This window comes from Phocoena phocoena, chromosome 10, assembly GCF_963924675.1.
Source record: "Phocoena phocoena chromosome 10, mPhoPho1.1, whole genome shotgun sequence".
Taxonomy (NCBI): Eukaryota; Metazoa; Chordata; class Mammalia; order Artiodactyla; family Phocoenidae; genus Phocoena; species Phocoena phocoena.
This window is the reverse complement of record NC_089228.1, coordinates 454,859-469,552: the sequence shown is the minus strand read 5'-3', so window position 1 is coordinate 469,552 and position 14,694 is coordinate 454,859. Positions and strand designations below refer to the sequence as shown.

At 57.6% G+C, this 14,694-nt stretch overlaps 1 protein-coding gene across 2 annotated transcripts in view; it reads left to right on the top strand.

The window, feature by feature from the left end:
* UROC1 (urocanate hydratase 1) overlaps window positions 1-6,379 on the top strand; it is a 31,309-nt gene extending 24,930 nt beyond the window's left edge. For both annotated transcript variants that reach the window (XM_065885245.1, XM_065885244.1), the window contains 3 exons: window positions 980-1,061; window positions 5,435-5,534; window positions 6,239-6,379. In XM_065885245.1, coding sequence (XP_065741317.1) covers window positions 980-1,061; window positions 5,435-5,534; window positions 6,239-6,379 — 323 coding nt within the window. The remainder of the gene's footprint in view (window positions 1-979; window positions 1,062-5,434; window positions 5,535-6,238) is intronic.
* Window positions 6,380-14,694: the final 8,315 nt, after the last annotated feature.

Genomic DNA, 14,694 nt, shown 5'->3' with positions numbered 1-14,694 from the left:
CCACGTGTGTTTTAGAGTTGTGTTGTTAGGTGTGTCCTTGTTTAGGTTTACTGTCTCTTCTTGGAGAATTGACCTCTATCATCGTGTGATGTCCCTGTTTATCCCTGATAATACTGCTGGCTCTGAAGTTCTCTGATATTAATGGGGTTTACATTCGTATCCTTTGGCCACGGTAACAACATACCACAAACTTGGAGGCTGGAAACAGCACAAATGTGTTCCCTCACAGTTCTGAAGGTCTAAAGTCTGAAGTCAGTTTCTCGGGGCTTAAGTCGAGGTGCAGGCAGGGCTGTGACGTCTCAGGACGCTGCAGGGGAGAATCTGCTCCCTGGCCTTTTCCAGGTCCTAGAGCTGCTTTTCTTGCATCTCATAGCCCTGCACTAGGACGAAAGTATTCCCAGGACCCCCTCCTCTTCTCTGTGGGCACAAGTGGGGGTTTGGAGGAAGAGCCCGCCGGAAGGTGCCGACCCTTCCGTCCGTGTCCCCAGGGGCCTCGGTCTCGGGCAAGCTGAGGCTTGTCATTCAGTGAGTCCTGAGACACGAGCGAGGCACGGGTTCCATTTCTGGGCAGGTGCCTGCCTCCCCACAGAGTTCCGGGTAGTTGGCCGCCCTGGGACCTCGGCCTCTGATGGGCCGATGACAGTTGGTAATTTGCAGTTTGCCCCCTAATTTAGCGTGTTCGCTCTAAGGGTGGGACTGACGCTCTTTGTCATCTGAGCTAACACTGCCACCGCATCCCTTTGAATTCCTTTGTCCTCCGTGCCTCTGGGGCGCTGTACCTGCCACTTGGCACCGGAGAGAAGACAGCAGGGGGCGACAGTGCTCGTCGGGCACTTGTTCATTGTCCTGCTTTGCTTGGCTCTGAAAATACAAATTTCCGCCTTTCCTGCAGTTGCCCTGCCTTGTTCCCATCCGTCCCTCAGACCCTGGCCCGGGCTGGCTGCCTTCCTTGGGCGCTGACGGGGCTCTGTTTCCACAGACATGGCCGTGCAGAACTTCGTGGGAGGTGCATTCCGGGGAGCCACCTGGGTTGCCCTGCACAATGGCGGGGGTGTCGGCTGGTAAGGAGGTTTCTGGGCGCCGGTGGTGCAGCTGGGGCTCCTTTGGAAGGCTCGGGGGTCTCCTCCAGGGTCCTGGGCCTGCTTCCCGGAGCTCCCGCTACCGAGGGCTCCTCGTGTGAGCTGGAAATGGGGGCCTTGCCCAACACCCCACCTTTGGGGTCTCACCCGTCGCGTGGGACACCAAGGCCTGCCGTGGACGCCGTAAATCACCCTTTCCTGTCGTTTTCATGCTGCTTTCACAGATGTTTTCCAGGGAATGCGTCCTTTCACTCCGTCAGGGGCTGGGCTGGGAGGTGGGGACCTGGGTTCTGGGCTCCCTGGGTCCTGGCCCCTCTCTGCCCAGCCAGGCCTGTTTCCAGCCCATGCCGCGAGGGAGCTAGGGTTTCTGGGAGGCTCCCTTCTGGGCGACAGATGCAGTTCCCTCGTGGGGACGTCCCTATAATTCTGCACCCAGTTCCAACCCGAGGGGGTTTCCTGACACCAGCTGCGTGTCCTGCAGTTCCACTCAGTTCCAACACTGTCAGCACAGAGATAACGTCAGATCCCACGGCTGAGGGCTCAGTCCCACAGGGCTGTCCCCCACCCCACCCCCTGACTCCAGTCACATGTCTACAGTATTACCAATGCTTCCGACCCACCAGCTGCAGATCAGAGGTCCCTGCAGCCACCTCCTCGGGTTCCACTGGTTTGCTAGAGCAGCTCACAGAATGCAGGGAGCCCATTTATTCCCTGGATTTCTGATTTATTACAAAAGATATCAAAGGATGCGAATCCATAGCCAGATGAAGAGATACACGAGTTGAGGACCCAAAGGGTCCCTGTGGGGCTGGGGCTGGGCACGGCAGCACGTGGAAGTGTTCCGGCTCCCCAGCCTGGGCGCTCTCTGAACCCGCTCCTTTGGGGTTTCTGTGGAGGGTTCCTTACGCGTCCGTGATTGACTACATCACGACCACTGGTGACTGATTCCGCCTCCAGCCCCCCTGCCCTCCCGGCAGGTCAGGGGCTGGGACCCACGTTCCAGGCCTCTGATCACACGGTGGCTCCACTGGCATCCAGCCCCATCCTTGGGTGGTTTCCCAGAGTCAGCTCATTAACATAAGGAACGACACCTTCATCCCTCTCAGCAGAGGAAATTCCAAGGGTTTTGGGAGCTCCGTGCCAGGAACAGTGGGCAAAGACCAAATACGTCTTTGTTATAAACCGTGATGTCGTATTTGCTGCTGAGAACGACGAATAACTAATGTTTGTTGCAAGTGGACCGCATGGCAAGCATCTGAGTCCCCTCTCTCACCTACTCTTGGAAAAGAAATGCATCTATAGATGCGGAAACTGAGGCAGCAGGCAGCTGGGGCTACGCCTGTGCGCGTGGCCTCTGGGCGGGGGTCGCCTGGGGAGCTCTGGTTGCGCGGTATTCCTGGCTCCTCAGAGCAGCAGGGGGCGCCGTGGCCCCGCAGAGGAAGACAGCTGCCCAGGCCCGGCCACCTCTGAGCTCACCTCTGAGCCCGTTTTGGCCGGATCAAGCCTGGACTTGCCCTCCAGAGCCAAGTCCTTCACGCTGCAGCTTCCAGGGCGTCCCCGGGGGCTGGCTTGGCCTTGGGCCCTTTGAGGCCGGAATGCCAAACTGCAGCCCAGTCAGGTGGCTCTCGTGAATGGAAAATGTGATCCGATCGCGTGTCCTTTCAGAGACACAGGCCGGAGAAAACCAGGACGCGAGGGAGCGCCTGGCATTTTGGCGCTGGGTTTGCCGAGTCACGCTGCAGGTACAAGAGCAGCTCTGAAGGGGGCCGGAGGTGCTGGTGGAGCCAGATCTGGACCCAGATCTGTTGTCCCTGGATTCGCGACATCGGTGGCAGGACCGCAGAAGGCAGGACGGAGCCCCCGAGAAAGCGTCCAGGACACGAGGCCTCGGGACAATGCTCGCCGCTGACCCTGCACGGGGCTCCCAGAGCGGGGTCCCCTCTCACCGCCAGGCTGCCCCCTAGGCTCTGACAGGGCGCGACCGGAGAGGCGCTGGCACCGAGGCCCTCGGTCGTGGCCGCCCTCGAGGGCTCCTTTGGAAAGTGCCTCAGATTCACGGGGAATCCGTCGGACACAGACGTGCGTGATTCAATCCACCAGATACCGCTGCAAAGCTTCCTGTGAAAGTCAGCGGGAGAAATCTGTCCCACGCCTGTTCTTCCTTCCGTCTCCAGCTATAGTTTTTGCTTTCTTGTATGGAAAAGCAAGTGTCTAAGTCACAAGCCACCCTGCTACCTCTCAGTTTGCTTTCCCGTTTCTGAGCTGGTCAGTGTCGGCACTGGGTCGCTCTGCGGGCCCTGCTCTGCCCCGTCCGCTCTGACTGTGTGCTGGGGTCTGTCCTGTGCTGGCTGCCCGCGGTCCCTGCCGTCTGCTCCTTTTAGACAGGGCGCAGAGCGGGAGAGGCGGCAGTCAGTCCCTGGTCTCGGCGGGTTGGACGGCTGCGTAGAGCCTGTGTGGTTCCATCCCTCCAGGGAGGGTCTGGGCCTTCCCCTCAGTCCTTGTGTCCCCGCCTTCTGTCCTCACACCCGGTCCAGCCCTGGGGCCTCACACGTTTGAGGAATAAATGCACCGTCTGGGTGATGATGCTGTTTCCTCACTAGAGCATATCTCGAACCCGGCTGTGCATGGGGATCCCCAAGGAGCTTGTTTCTCCTGGACAAATGGTCACGGTAGCAGCATGCTTTGCGGGCTAGCGGTGGAGGTTAGTCGCGGCAGCTAAGGCTCCTATGGTGTGCGACCTGTGCACGGGTGTCTCCAGAGACACTCGTCGAATCATCTCGATGGTCCCACCTATGAGGCAGCTGCACCTAGAATGTGACCCTGCCTGGGGTTCCCAGCAAAGCCACCCGCAGTCACTTGTGAAGGAGCCAGGACAGGCCCCGCCCTGCCGAGGCACCCCTCCTGTGAGCATGAACCGTTACTGTGTGTGCGCTGTGGGCGCCACAGTTCCCGGCATGAAGATTCCTGTTTGCATAACGTCTTCAGCCCTGGCCGGTATCACTGCCTGAAACCCAGGGCTGCCGGGCTGCTGGGCCAGAATTACAGACTCTGCTGTTTTGCTTTGAGTCGCTCTCCCAGGGTCCTGTTCCTGAGCTGCGTGCTCTTGTTCACCTTATAATGTTGAGTACTTCCTTCCTTAGTACCTCTGGCACTGACTCTTGGTACATGTGACATAGGGTTCTGCTTTTATGTCCTTCTCAACGGGACTGTTCTCTGTGCAGCAACTGCTCCGGGATACAGGTCCTCCTTTCTTGCTGTCTTCCTGGGCCCTGGACTGCGCCAGGCAGGGTTTGCAGAGGTCCCCTGGAGCTGAGCACCTTTGCTCTCTGACCATCTGGGCTTCGGGCTACCAAAACGAAAGATGTCGTTCTAATCTCCAAAAGTCCTCTCTGGTCAAAGGACTGTGGCTGCCGCCTGCTTTGTCCTCTGATCCCCGGCACCAGCCTGTGACAAGCGAGTGGTGATGACCTTGAATCCGTGCAGAGCCCCCTCCACCACAGGGGCCACGGGAAGTGCTGGGAGCCCGCCCGCGGGCACAGGGCTGCCGGCTGCTGGGACGCGGGCCCGGGCGCAGGAGTTGCGCTTCCGCTCCCTGGGTGGGATGGGGCAGAGGGTCCTCACCCTCCTGGTGGGAACCGGCTGAGGTTGTCGGCAGGGTCCAGCTGGGCAGAGAAGGGGGTGAGGCCGGAGGGGCCAGAGGATCTGAGACCTGAGCCTGGCAGTAAAACCTGGCAGGAGCTGACAAGATTGAGGGTGTTTCCTGTTTGTGTAACCGAAAGGGGCTGGAGTGTCAGGGATGTGAGCTGGGCAGGAGCCTTGGAGAAAGACCTGGAGGGGGAGGATGGATCCAGGGGCTTCAGGAAGGACGCAGTCTCCGTGGCTGATGGGGAGAAACTGCGGGGCAAACAGCAGGAGAGGACGGGCACTGGCACGCATGGATGATGAGATTGGAATGACAGCTCTCAAGTCATGAGGGACCCCAGAGCACATCAGACCCGGGAGAGGAGGTGGTGCAGCAAATGCTGGGCATCAAGGAACTCGGCCTCAAATCAAGTACTCAGGACCCCGAATGCGAGTACAGGAGGACGAGCGTGAAGGACGGCAGGAAGAGAGCCACGTGGAAACACGGGCGAGGGGGCCCCGCCCCCCACGGAGGCCACACGTGGGGGCCCGGAAGGGGGCCTGGGGTCTGCGGGTGGAGCGCGGAAGCACGAGCGGGCAGCCTGCATCCCTCGGCCGTTAGGCACAGCAGGCTCCGGGCTGCGGGGCCGTTTCCCCAGACAGCGCTTCCGAAGCGGGCCTGCCCCTCGCAGGGTCGGACCCAGCGTGACCTGGGGACCTTCTGCCTCTCGCAGGGGTGAGGTGATCAACGGGGGATTTGGCCTTGTGCTGGACGGGACCCAGGAGGCTGAGCAGAAGGCCAAGATGATGCTCAGCTGGGACGTCTCTAACGGGGTGAGTGACCCCCTTGCCCCTCCCCGTCAGTGGCCCTGCCCGCCTCCCAGAAAACAGTCCGGAGCCCCCGCTGCTCCTGTGTCTCCCCTGCAGCCACCGCCAGGGTTTCCCGCCTCTTCAGACGGGCTCTTTCCCGCCCAGCCTGTGTCCGCAGCGGGCCCGGGCGGTGTCGCTCGCGTGCCTGCTTGCGCGTGCGCGTGCGGTGCGGGGCTCCATCCGTCTCTATGGCTACGCGGGCCTGACGGGGGAAGCAGCACAAATGCGCGGTCAGGGGCTGATGGGGGGTATTTGCAGATGGGAGTGGAATGGGGAGGGCCTTGGGAGCCCTGCACTAGGGTTAGACTTGGGTGGCCCAGGAGACTGGAGGGGCGAAGCCCCAGCAGAGGGGGCTGGTCCTCGTCCGGAAGGCCGGTGCGGCAGTGAGGGAATGGCTGGGGGAGGTGGGGAGTGGCAGGAAGGCAGCCAGAGGTGGGGGGAGGGCCGAGGCCACCGTCCAGGGGGCCCTGAGAATGCTGGGCCTGGCCTGGGGTGGTGGTGGGGAGTTCGGGCAGAAGGATGGCCAGTGTCACGTCGTCACAGGCGGGTGGGTCAGTTTTCTGGCCAAGAGAGGAGGAGGTGTGACCTGGGAACGCCTGGTGGGAACCCACTGACCCTCCAACGACGTGGCACCGACGCTGCACGCCCTCTCCCCGCCCCGCCGGCAGGTGGCCCGCCGCTGCTGGTCCGGGAACCCGAAGGCGTACGAGATCATCTGCCAGACGATGCAGGAGGACAGGGGCTTGGTGGTGACGCTGCCCCATGAGGTGGCGGATGAGCGTGTGCTCCAGCGGGCCCTGCGGCTGTGAGCGGGACCGAGAGCCCTGTGGTCCCCTCACCACCTCGGCCCCACCCTCACCTCACAGCCACCCGGCTCCCTCCGCTACCCCCCCGTGCTCTCCTGGGTCAGGAGCTGTGCTCACGCCCTCTTGGGGCTCACCACCCGGAGGGAGTGTCACTGCGCCCCCAGCTTACAGCTGAGGCCAGAGGGCGGGGACCTCTGCTGTCCCCACGCGGCTCCCTGGGGACCGGGAAGGCGGTGGGAGTCTTCTTCAGGGCTGGGTGCTCAGGCCTGGCGCCGAGTGGCTCGGGGGGCTGGTGCCGTGAGAACTGGCCGAGCGGGGCACTGACCAGCCCTTGGAGCTGCCTGCTGTCCCTCCTCCCGCCGAGGGCCAGGTGCTCCTTTGGCCAGGTTCTCGCCCATCGCCCCGCCTTCCCCCGACCGACTGACCGACCGACTGGCGTGGGACCACCAGGTGACCAGGCAGAGACGGCCTGGCCCGGGCCGGCGGTCCATGCCCGAGACCTGCGACCTTGCTGCACAGAGAGGCCAGCTTTGAGCATGTCCTCATTCTCCTTGGTTCCCACGACAGGCTCAAATTGAGAAAGAGATTGGGGGCCGGTCTCCAAGGAGCCGCAGAAAACTTGACACCCGCCCCCCTACATCTAGCCGAGGGGCCGAGTCCTCCCCAAGGGCCATTCCACCTTTGCCTGAGCTAACAAAACCCCATTGTTGTCTGGGCAGCAATGTGCACGTCAAAAGTAGCTGATTTTCCAGCCTCCCTTGTAATTAGGAGTGACCATTGGCCTGGTTCCGGCCCATGAGACGACGTGCAAGTCTGCTGGGTGGGTCTTCCGGGAAAGCTGTAATAAAAACGGACAGGTGCGGCTGCATCGCTCTTTGCTTTTGCCCCTTCCTCGTGCCAGAACCTCAGGTGTGATGCCTGGGAGCACAGCAGCCCTGCTGTGAAGTGACCATGAGGCTCACCGTGGCACTTGGAGGCACGTGGAAAGGCAGAGGCGCCTGGGCTCCCGGCAGTGCTGGGCGCTGCTGTACCAGGCCCGGATGGCCTCCCCTTCTCCTTGGTCCTCACCTGCTAAAGCCATCCTGGGAGGGCTTCTCTTCCACACGGCGAGCACGGGGTCCAAATGATCGTATCGCCACCAACAAGTCTCCACGGAGGGCACCCTGCTGCGTGTATCTGTGCGAACATTCCCTGTTCCTAGGGAGAGACAAAGAGGATATGTCCAGTTTGAAGACCGGGCCCTCCCGTCATCCTTTCCCATCCGGCACCCTCGCTTATTCAGGACAGCCAGGGCTCGGCCAGCCTCAGGGCAGGGTCTCAGGAGGCTTCCGGCCACGTGTGAGGGCTCCACACCCGCCCTGGGCGCCCTACTGAGGCCGCCAGTGAGCTGTCTCCTCCCGTGCCTCAGCTGCCAGCAGGGAGAAGGGACAGCTGACACCCAGAGTGGAGCCACCACCGGGCCCGGGGGGAGTCAGGGCAGTGACCGCAGCCTCGGTAGCCAGGGAGGTGCCAAGTTAAGATGGTCACTCGCCCCCTGGCTCTGCAGGGATTGAGCCACCAGCCACCGCAGCCGCTGACTTTTCAGCGCACCCGGAAAGTTCAGGGCGAAGAGCAGGGTGAGACTCTCTGTGTTCTGGGAAAACGGGCAGCACAGGCCCTCAGAGGGTCAGGTATTTTCTGGAGAAGTCGTTTATGAACCTGGATTCTCACCTCTTCCCACAATTAGAAAAGCACTAAAACCATTAACCCCACCAGCAGCAACCTTCTGCCAGCCTTCTTGAAGAAAGGAGAGGTGTGCAGTCTGCTCAGAAATGTTTTCATCAAAACAGTGAAGGTAGAAAACATTCGGCCCTGATGGGCGTGAGTTCGGCTGCCTTCGAAACTGGGGCTTGTGAAAGTCTCCGGGCCCCTCCCGGGGCCCCCTCTGCTCCCTGGGAACCTGCACCCCCCCCCCGCCCCCCGGGAACAGAGGCTCTCCCTGCCGGCCAGAGCAGGCTGGTGCAGGAGGCTCGGCTCTCTCGCCCTGGGCTTTCCAGAGGGGGCTCCTACCTTGGGGGCTGGCGCTGGACTTGACCTGCACTCGCGTTCTATTTGGCCTGCCCTCTGCAAAAATTTTTTGCAATCGTCACCGATTTTTAGAAATTGGGAAATTTCACTTAAAAAATCCAGATTTTGAGTTACTTGAAGATGTCAAGAGATTAGGTGACGCCACGCGCTCACCACCGCTGTGGTGGTAATTAGCCAGAGGCCCCTTGGGCCTGGGCTTGTTTCACCCAAGTTACCGCAGCCCTGCAGCCTCTGCTGTCCAGTGGCGAGGCCAAGCGTGTTTGTTGTTTATTCTTGGACAGGAGCTGCTGATTTCTTACCCCTGCCTGTTCCCCACGTTTGTGTCACCTGCGTGGCCTCTGTTGGGATTTGAACCTGTGTCTGTATTAGGGCTCTCTAGAGAACCAGCAGGAGGTATACCCGTACGTATATCCATATGTGCCATAGATAGATGTCCATGTATAGAGGTAGATGCCGTCTATGTCACGTGCGCCGGAGGCCCAGGGAAGCCGGGGGCGCGGTTCAGCCCCAGCACCAGGGCCAGGGAGCCCAGGGCGCCGATGGTGTGAGTCCCCGCTCAAGGGCAGGAGATGAGAGGAGGGGTCCCAGCTCCAGAGGGAGGCAGAAAAAGGCAAGCTGCGCCTCCTCCCACCTTCTGTTTTGTTCGGGCCTCGACTGCTTGCGTGACGCCTATCACTTTCTCTGGGGAACTCCCCCCCATTCAAATCCTAATCTCACCTGCAAACACCCTCACGGACACACCCAGAAGCAAGGTGTAAAACGGCCTGGTCCACACGACATGTAAAATTTACCGTCACGGCGATCTTTGATGGAGAAGTTTCCTTTAACTCTGTGGTACGACGATTTACAATGAGAAATGTGTGTTTGGTCTTCAGCCCTGTTTCTGGCCCAGAGCTCCTAAAACCCGTGGAATTTCCTAAGTGATGAGAGAGATGAGGTGTTTTGCTATTCGTAACGAGCCCCTTTCTGCCACACCTGAATTTATGTTTCCGAATTTGGGGCCTCACCTGAGATGGGGCTGGTCGCCCGGGGACCCAACCTTGGGACTGGAGAGTTGAACTTTCAGTTTCCCACCCGCGACCTCCAGGGAGGGGAGAGGGGCTGGAGGTTGAATCAATCACTGATGGCCAATGATTTCATCCATCTCGCCTGTGTAAGGAAGGCTCCAGAAAAAAACAAAAGGAAGGGGATGGGGAGAGCTTCTGGGCTGGTGAAGCCCTGCAGATCCGGGGTGAGCGGCACACTCACAGAGGGAGCCCGAGTCCTTCCCCAGGCCTGGCCCTGCGTGCCTCTTCCATCGGGCTGTTCTTGAGTTATGTCATTTCATGGTAAGCCAGTGATTTAAGTAAAATGTTTCTCCGAGTTCTCTGAGCTGCTCTAGCAAGTTAATTGAACCCGAGGAGGGGGTCATGGGAACCCTCCATAGGTAGCCGGTGGGTCAGAAGCACAGGTGCCAACCTGACTAGCAATGGGCATCTGACGGCACTCTGTCAGGCCTGAGCACTTGAGCTGCGGGATCTCCTGGTAGATGGTGTCAGATGTGTCAACTGCCTGGTGGTGTTGGGGAAAAAAGCACATTGGAACGCCCGGCCCAGCCCAGCCCCACTCCTGCCACAGGTCCGGAAGGACTGCATGCTACCATCGACCGTTCAGAGTCCACAGTGAGGCCTTTCAGCCTATCAGGTGCTGGGAGAGCAGCATCTAGGCTGGTGGGGTTTCCCCCAAAATGCAAATATGACAAGTGCACGTGTGTCCTCCGCTTCTCCTCCCCCGGCTGCCCCAAGCCCTTTCTACACCCACCTGCTCGGAGGGCAGGGCCTGGGTTACTGAGGGTGAACGCGCAGTGTCTGCGGTGCCCCTAATGCCCGGAATCCCTCTAGAATGTGCCTTTCTGTCTGTGCCTGAGACATCACCGAACCGTCACCGGCAGTCAAGCCCAGGGAATGAGCTGCCGCCCTGCTCCTCCCTGCTTGCTGCAGGGTGGTTGGGAGGGCAAGGAGAGTCCTTGGCAAACGTTTAACAGGGCTCATTTCACCCATTTAAAAATGTTTTTAAAAATACTGTCAGTCTGGGCTTCCCTGGTGGCACAGTGGTTGAGAGTCCGCCTGCCGATGCAGGAGACGTGGGTTCGTGCCCCGGTCCGGGGGGATCCCACGTGCCGCAGAGCGGCTGGGCCCGTGAGCCGTGGCCGCTGAGCCCGTGCGTCCGGAGCCTGTGCTCTGCAGCGGGAGGGGCCGCAACGGTGAGAGGCCCGCCTACCGCAAAAAGAAAAAAAAAAAATATTGTCAGTCACTCTTGAAAGGTGAAAAATCAAGCAGTGGAAACATCCATATCGCCACCAAAGGTTTTTCATGAAAACATTTTTTCTTTATTGTGGTAAAAAACATATAGCATTTACCATCTTAACCACGTTTAGGTGTGCAGTCAGTTGCTGTGTGGCCATCACCACCCGTCGTCTCCAGAACTTTCTCATCTTCTCAGACTGCATCTGTGCCCTCATTACACAGACCTGCCCACACCGGCCCTTCCGCCTCCCCAGCCCCTGGCGCCGACCATCCCACTTTCTGTCTGTCTCTAGGGACTCACGTGAGCGGACTCACGTACTGCAGTGTTTGTTCTTTTCATGACTGACGTACTTCACTTCGCATAATGTCCTCAGTGTTCATCCGTGTTGTCCCATGTGTCAGCATTTCCTTCTTTTTTTTTAAGACTGAATAATATTCTGTTGGGTCCATAAATCACGTTTTAATTTATCCATTCAACCACCAGCGGGCAGCGAGGATGCCGCCACCTGTGCTGAGCAGTGCTGCTGTGAACACGGGCGTGCAAATATCTGTTCCCGTCTCCGCTTTCAATTCCTTTGGGTTCACACCCAGAGGCGGGGTTGCTGGGTCATACTGAAACCACACAACTGAGACGGGATTCGAACCCGGCCAAAACCCAGACTGGGACTCAAACCTTCGGGCTGGGACTCCAACCCATGGTCTTTTAAGTAAGATCACACACCTGGTCTCAGGACTTGGTGAAGCTCAGGTTCTTTATGTCTCAGTGGAGAAGGAATTCAGTGAGAGCCAAAGTGATAGGTAAGAAGTGGATTTATTTAGAGAGCTACACATTCCGTAGACAGAATGCAGACTGTCTCAAAAGGTGAGAGCGGCCCTGGGAGAAACGCTCCACAGACAGACGGTGGGCCAGCTCCGAAGGCGAGAGGCCCCGAAATATTGGGTGGTTAGTTTCTATGGGCTGGGTAATTTCATAGGCTAATGAGTGGGAGGGTTATTCCAACTACCTTGGAGAAGGGGGAGGGATTTCCAGGAATTCGACCCCTGCCTGCTTCTTGGCCTTTTATGGTCAGCCTCGGAATTGTCCTGGCCCCTGTGGGTGTGTCATTTAACCGATGCATTTACAGTGAGCACGTAATGAGGCTCAACGTCCGCTGGAAGTTAGATCTTCTGTCATCTTGGACCTAATGTCGTATCCACAGCCTTTTAAAGGTTGTGCCCTGCGCTCTTCCCTCCTGTTTCAAGATGGTAATTCTACGTTTAGGTTTTTCAGGAACTGCTACACTGTTTTCCACAGTGGGGAAAACATATTTAATTATAAAAATTAAAGACACTCATGATCTAAAACAAAATGAAAAAGTATCAAAGGGAGTGAAGTGTAGAGTGAAAGAGCCCTTTCCCACCCCGGTTCAGAGCAGTCAGGGTGCTAGCAGTGTCTGTGTCTTTCCAGAAACTTCCCCAGGATATGCAGGCATGTGAACACGCCTACAGTTTCCCCCCTAAATAAATGGGGTTCTCCCCAACAATGTTCTGCATGGACTTCTAACAATATACGTTTCGTGGAGACACACAGAACATAAAAGTCACCACTTTAAAGTATAAACGTTGGTGTTTTTCGTAGCCTCACGGTGTTGTGTACTCATCACCACTGTCTAATTCCAGTACGTTCCATCACCCCGAAAAGAATCCCTTGGCTCTTAGCAGTTAGTCCTAATTTCCCGTCCTCCATCCCCTGGCAACCACTAATCTACTTTCTGCCTCTACGGATTTACCTATTATGGACATTTCACATGAATGGTATCACACAATATGTGATCTGTTGGGTCTGGCTTCTTTCCCTTAGCATGTTTTCAACGTTCATCCGTATTTTAGCGTGTATCAGTACTTCATTCCCTTTTATGGCTAAATAATATTCCTTTCTGTGGAAAGGCCATATTTTGTTCACCCCTTTGTCTGTTGATGGACACTTGACTGTTTCCGTTTTTTTTTTTTAATGTAGCATTATGCTACTGTAAACATTCACATACAAGTTTTTGTGTGGATGGGTTTTCATTTCTCTTGGATATATGCCTAGGAGTGGAATTGCTGGGTCATAAGGAAATTCTATCCTTGACTTTTTGAGGAGCTGCCAAGCTTTTTTCCACAGTGGCCTCACCATTTTACATTCCCACCAGAAATAGATGAGGGTTCCAATTTTTCCACACCCTCACCAACACTTGTTATTGTCCATTTAAAAAATTATGGCCATCCTAGTAAGTGTGAGTGGTATCTCATTTCTTCTTTGGAAAAACGTCTATTAAGATCCCTTGTGTATTTTTAAATTGGATCGTCTGTTTGTGATTAAGTTACAAGTTGTAAAAAGGATATTCTGGATAGTAGATCCCCATCAGATACATGACTTGAAAATTTCCTCCCATTTTGTGGGTTATCTTTTCACCTTCTTGTTTGTGTTCTTTGACTCAAAAGAGTATTTAATTTTGTTGAAGCCCAACTGGTTTCTTTTCATTGGTTGTGCTTTCAGTTTCACAGCTAAGAAACCACTGCGTAATCCAAGGTCACAGATGTAGTAGTTTTATAGTTATAGCTCTTACATTAGGCTTCGGATCCATTTTGAGTTCGTTTCTGTGTCTGGTACGAGGCGGAGGTCCAAACCCATTCTGGTGTATGTGGATAACCAGTTGTCCCAGGACCATTTATTGAAAAGATTGTTTCCTTCATTGAATCGTCTTGGAGCAATTTATTTTTGGCACAAATTCTTACATATAAATGTTTCCTGTTCTTTTCAATATTATTGATGTACCTTATTTTATTTATTTATTGGCCGTGTGGAGAGACCTAAGTTCCCCAACCGGCATTGCAAGCACGGAGTCCTAACCTCTGGACCACCAGGGAACTCCTGAAGTACCTTATTTCTTCTTTTTTAAAAATAAATTTATTTATGGCTGCATTGGGTCTTCGTTGCTGCACGCGGGCTTTTCTCTAATTGCGGCGAGCGGGGGCTACTCTTTGTTGTGGTGCGCGGGCCTCTCATTGCCGTGGCTTCTCGTTGGGGAGCGCCGGCTCTAGGTGTGCGGCCTCCAGTAGTTGCGACGTGCGGGCTTAGTTGCGGCAGGTGCGATCTTCCTGGACCAGGGATCGAATCCGTGACCCCCTCATTGGCAGGCGGATTCTTAACCACTGCTCCAGGGAAGTCCCCCGAAGTACCGTATTTCTGAAGAACTTTTAACAATACATCATTCCTCAATTTAATACACATTTACTGAGCGTCTCCACTGCTAGCATCTGGGCACACAGCTGTGAATGACTCGACAGGGTCACCGTCCTCACGGAGGCTTCACTGGAACAGGGACGAACGGAACAACTGTAGTTGAGACTTGTCTGAGGGGCGGGGGGAGGGCACTCGGAGAGAGGCCCCCCCTCCCTGGCTGGAACCCGCTCGTCCTGCGGGAGGAGGGGGAGCGGGGCGGGGGTCCGGTGTGGGGAGCAAGGACAAAGCGGGGCCGCTCGGGGAGGGGGCGCAGCCGGACCTGCGCTTTGTTAGATCACGGGCGCGGCCGGCGGAGGACTGACCGGGGGCGGGGGCACGGCAGCCGCGGGGTCATCGTCCCGGAACGCGCGGGTGAGGCGCGGTCGGTCCGGGCGGGGACGAGATGCGAGGCAGCGCTCACTGAGGCGGCAGGACCGCTCGGAGCTACAAGCCGCCGGACCGTCCCCGACCCACGGTTCCGCCGCTTCCGCCGGTTCCGCCGCGCGACCCGGCCGGGGGCGTAACCCCAGCCTCTGGCGACCCACCCTGCACCGCCCACCGCGCGGAGCCCTGACGTCACGCGGCCCGGCAAGCCCCGCGCCCCGCCCGCCGCTCCGCGAACGCGCGCCGGGCCGCACTCCGCGCCGGGCTTTGGCGCCGACTCGTGTGCGTAGCGCACGGCGTCGCGCTCCTCGTGCGTGCGTATGGGGTGGCGTTTCCGG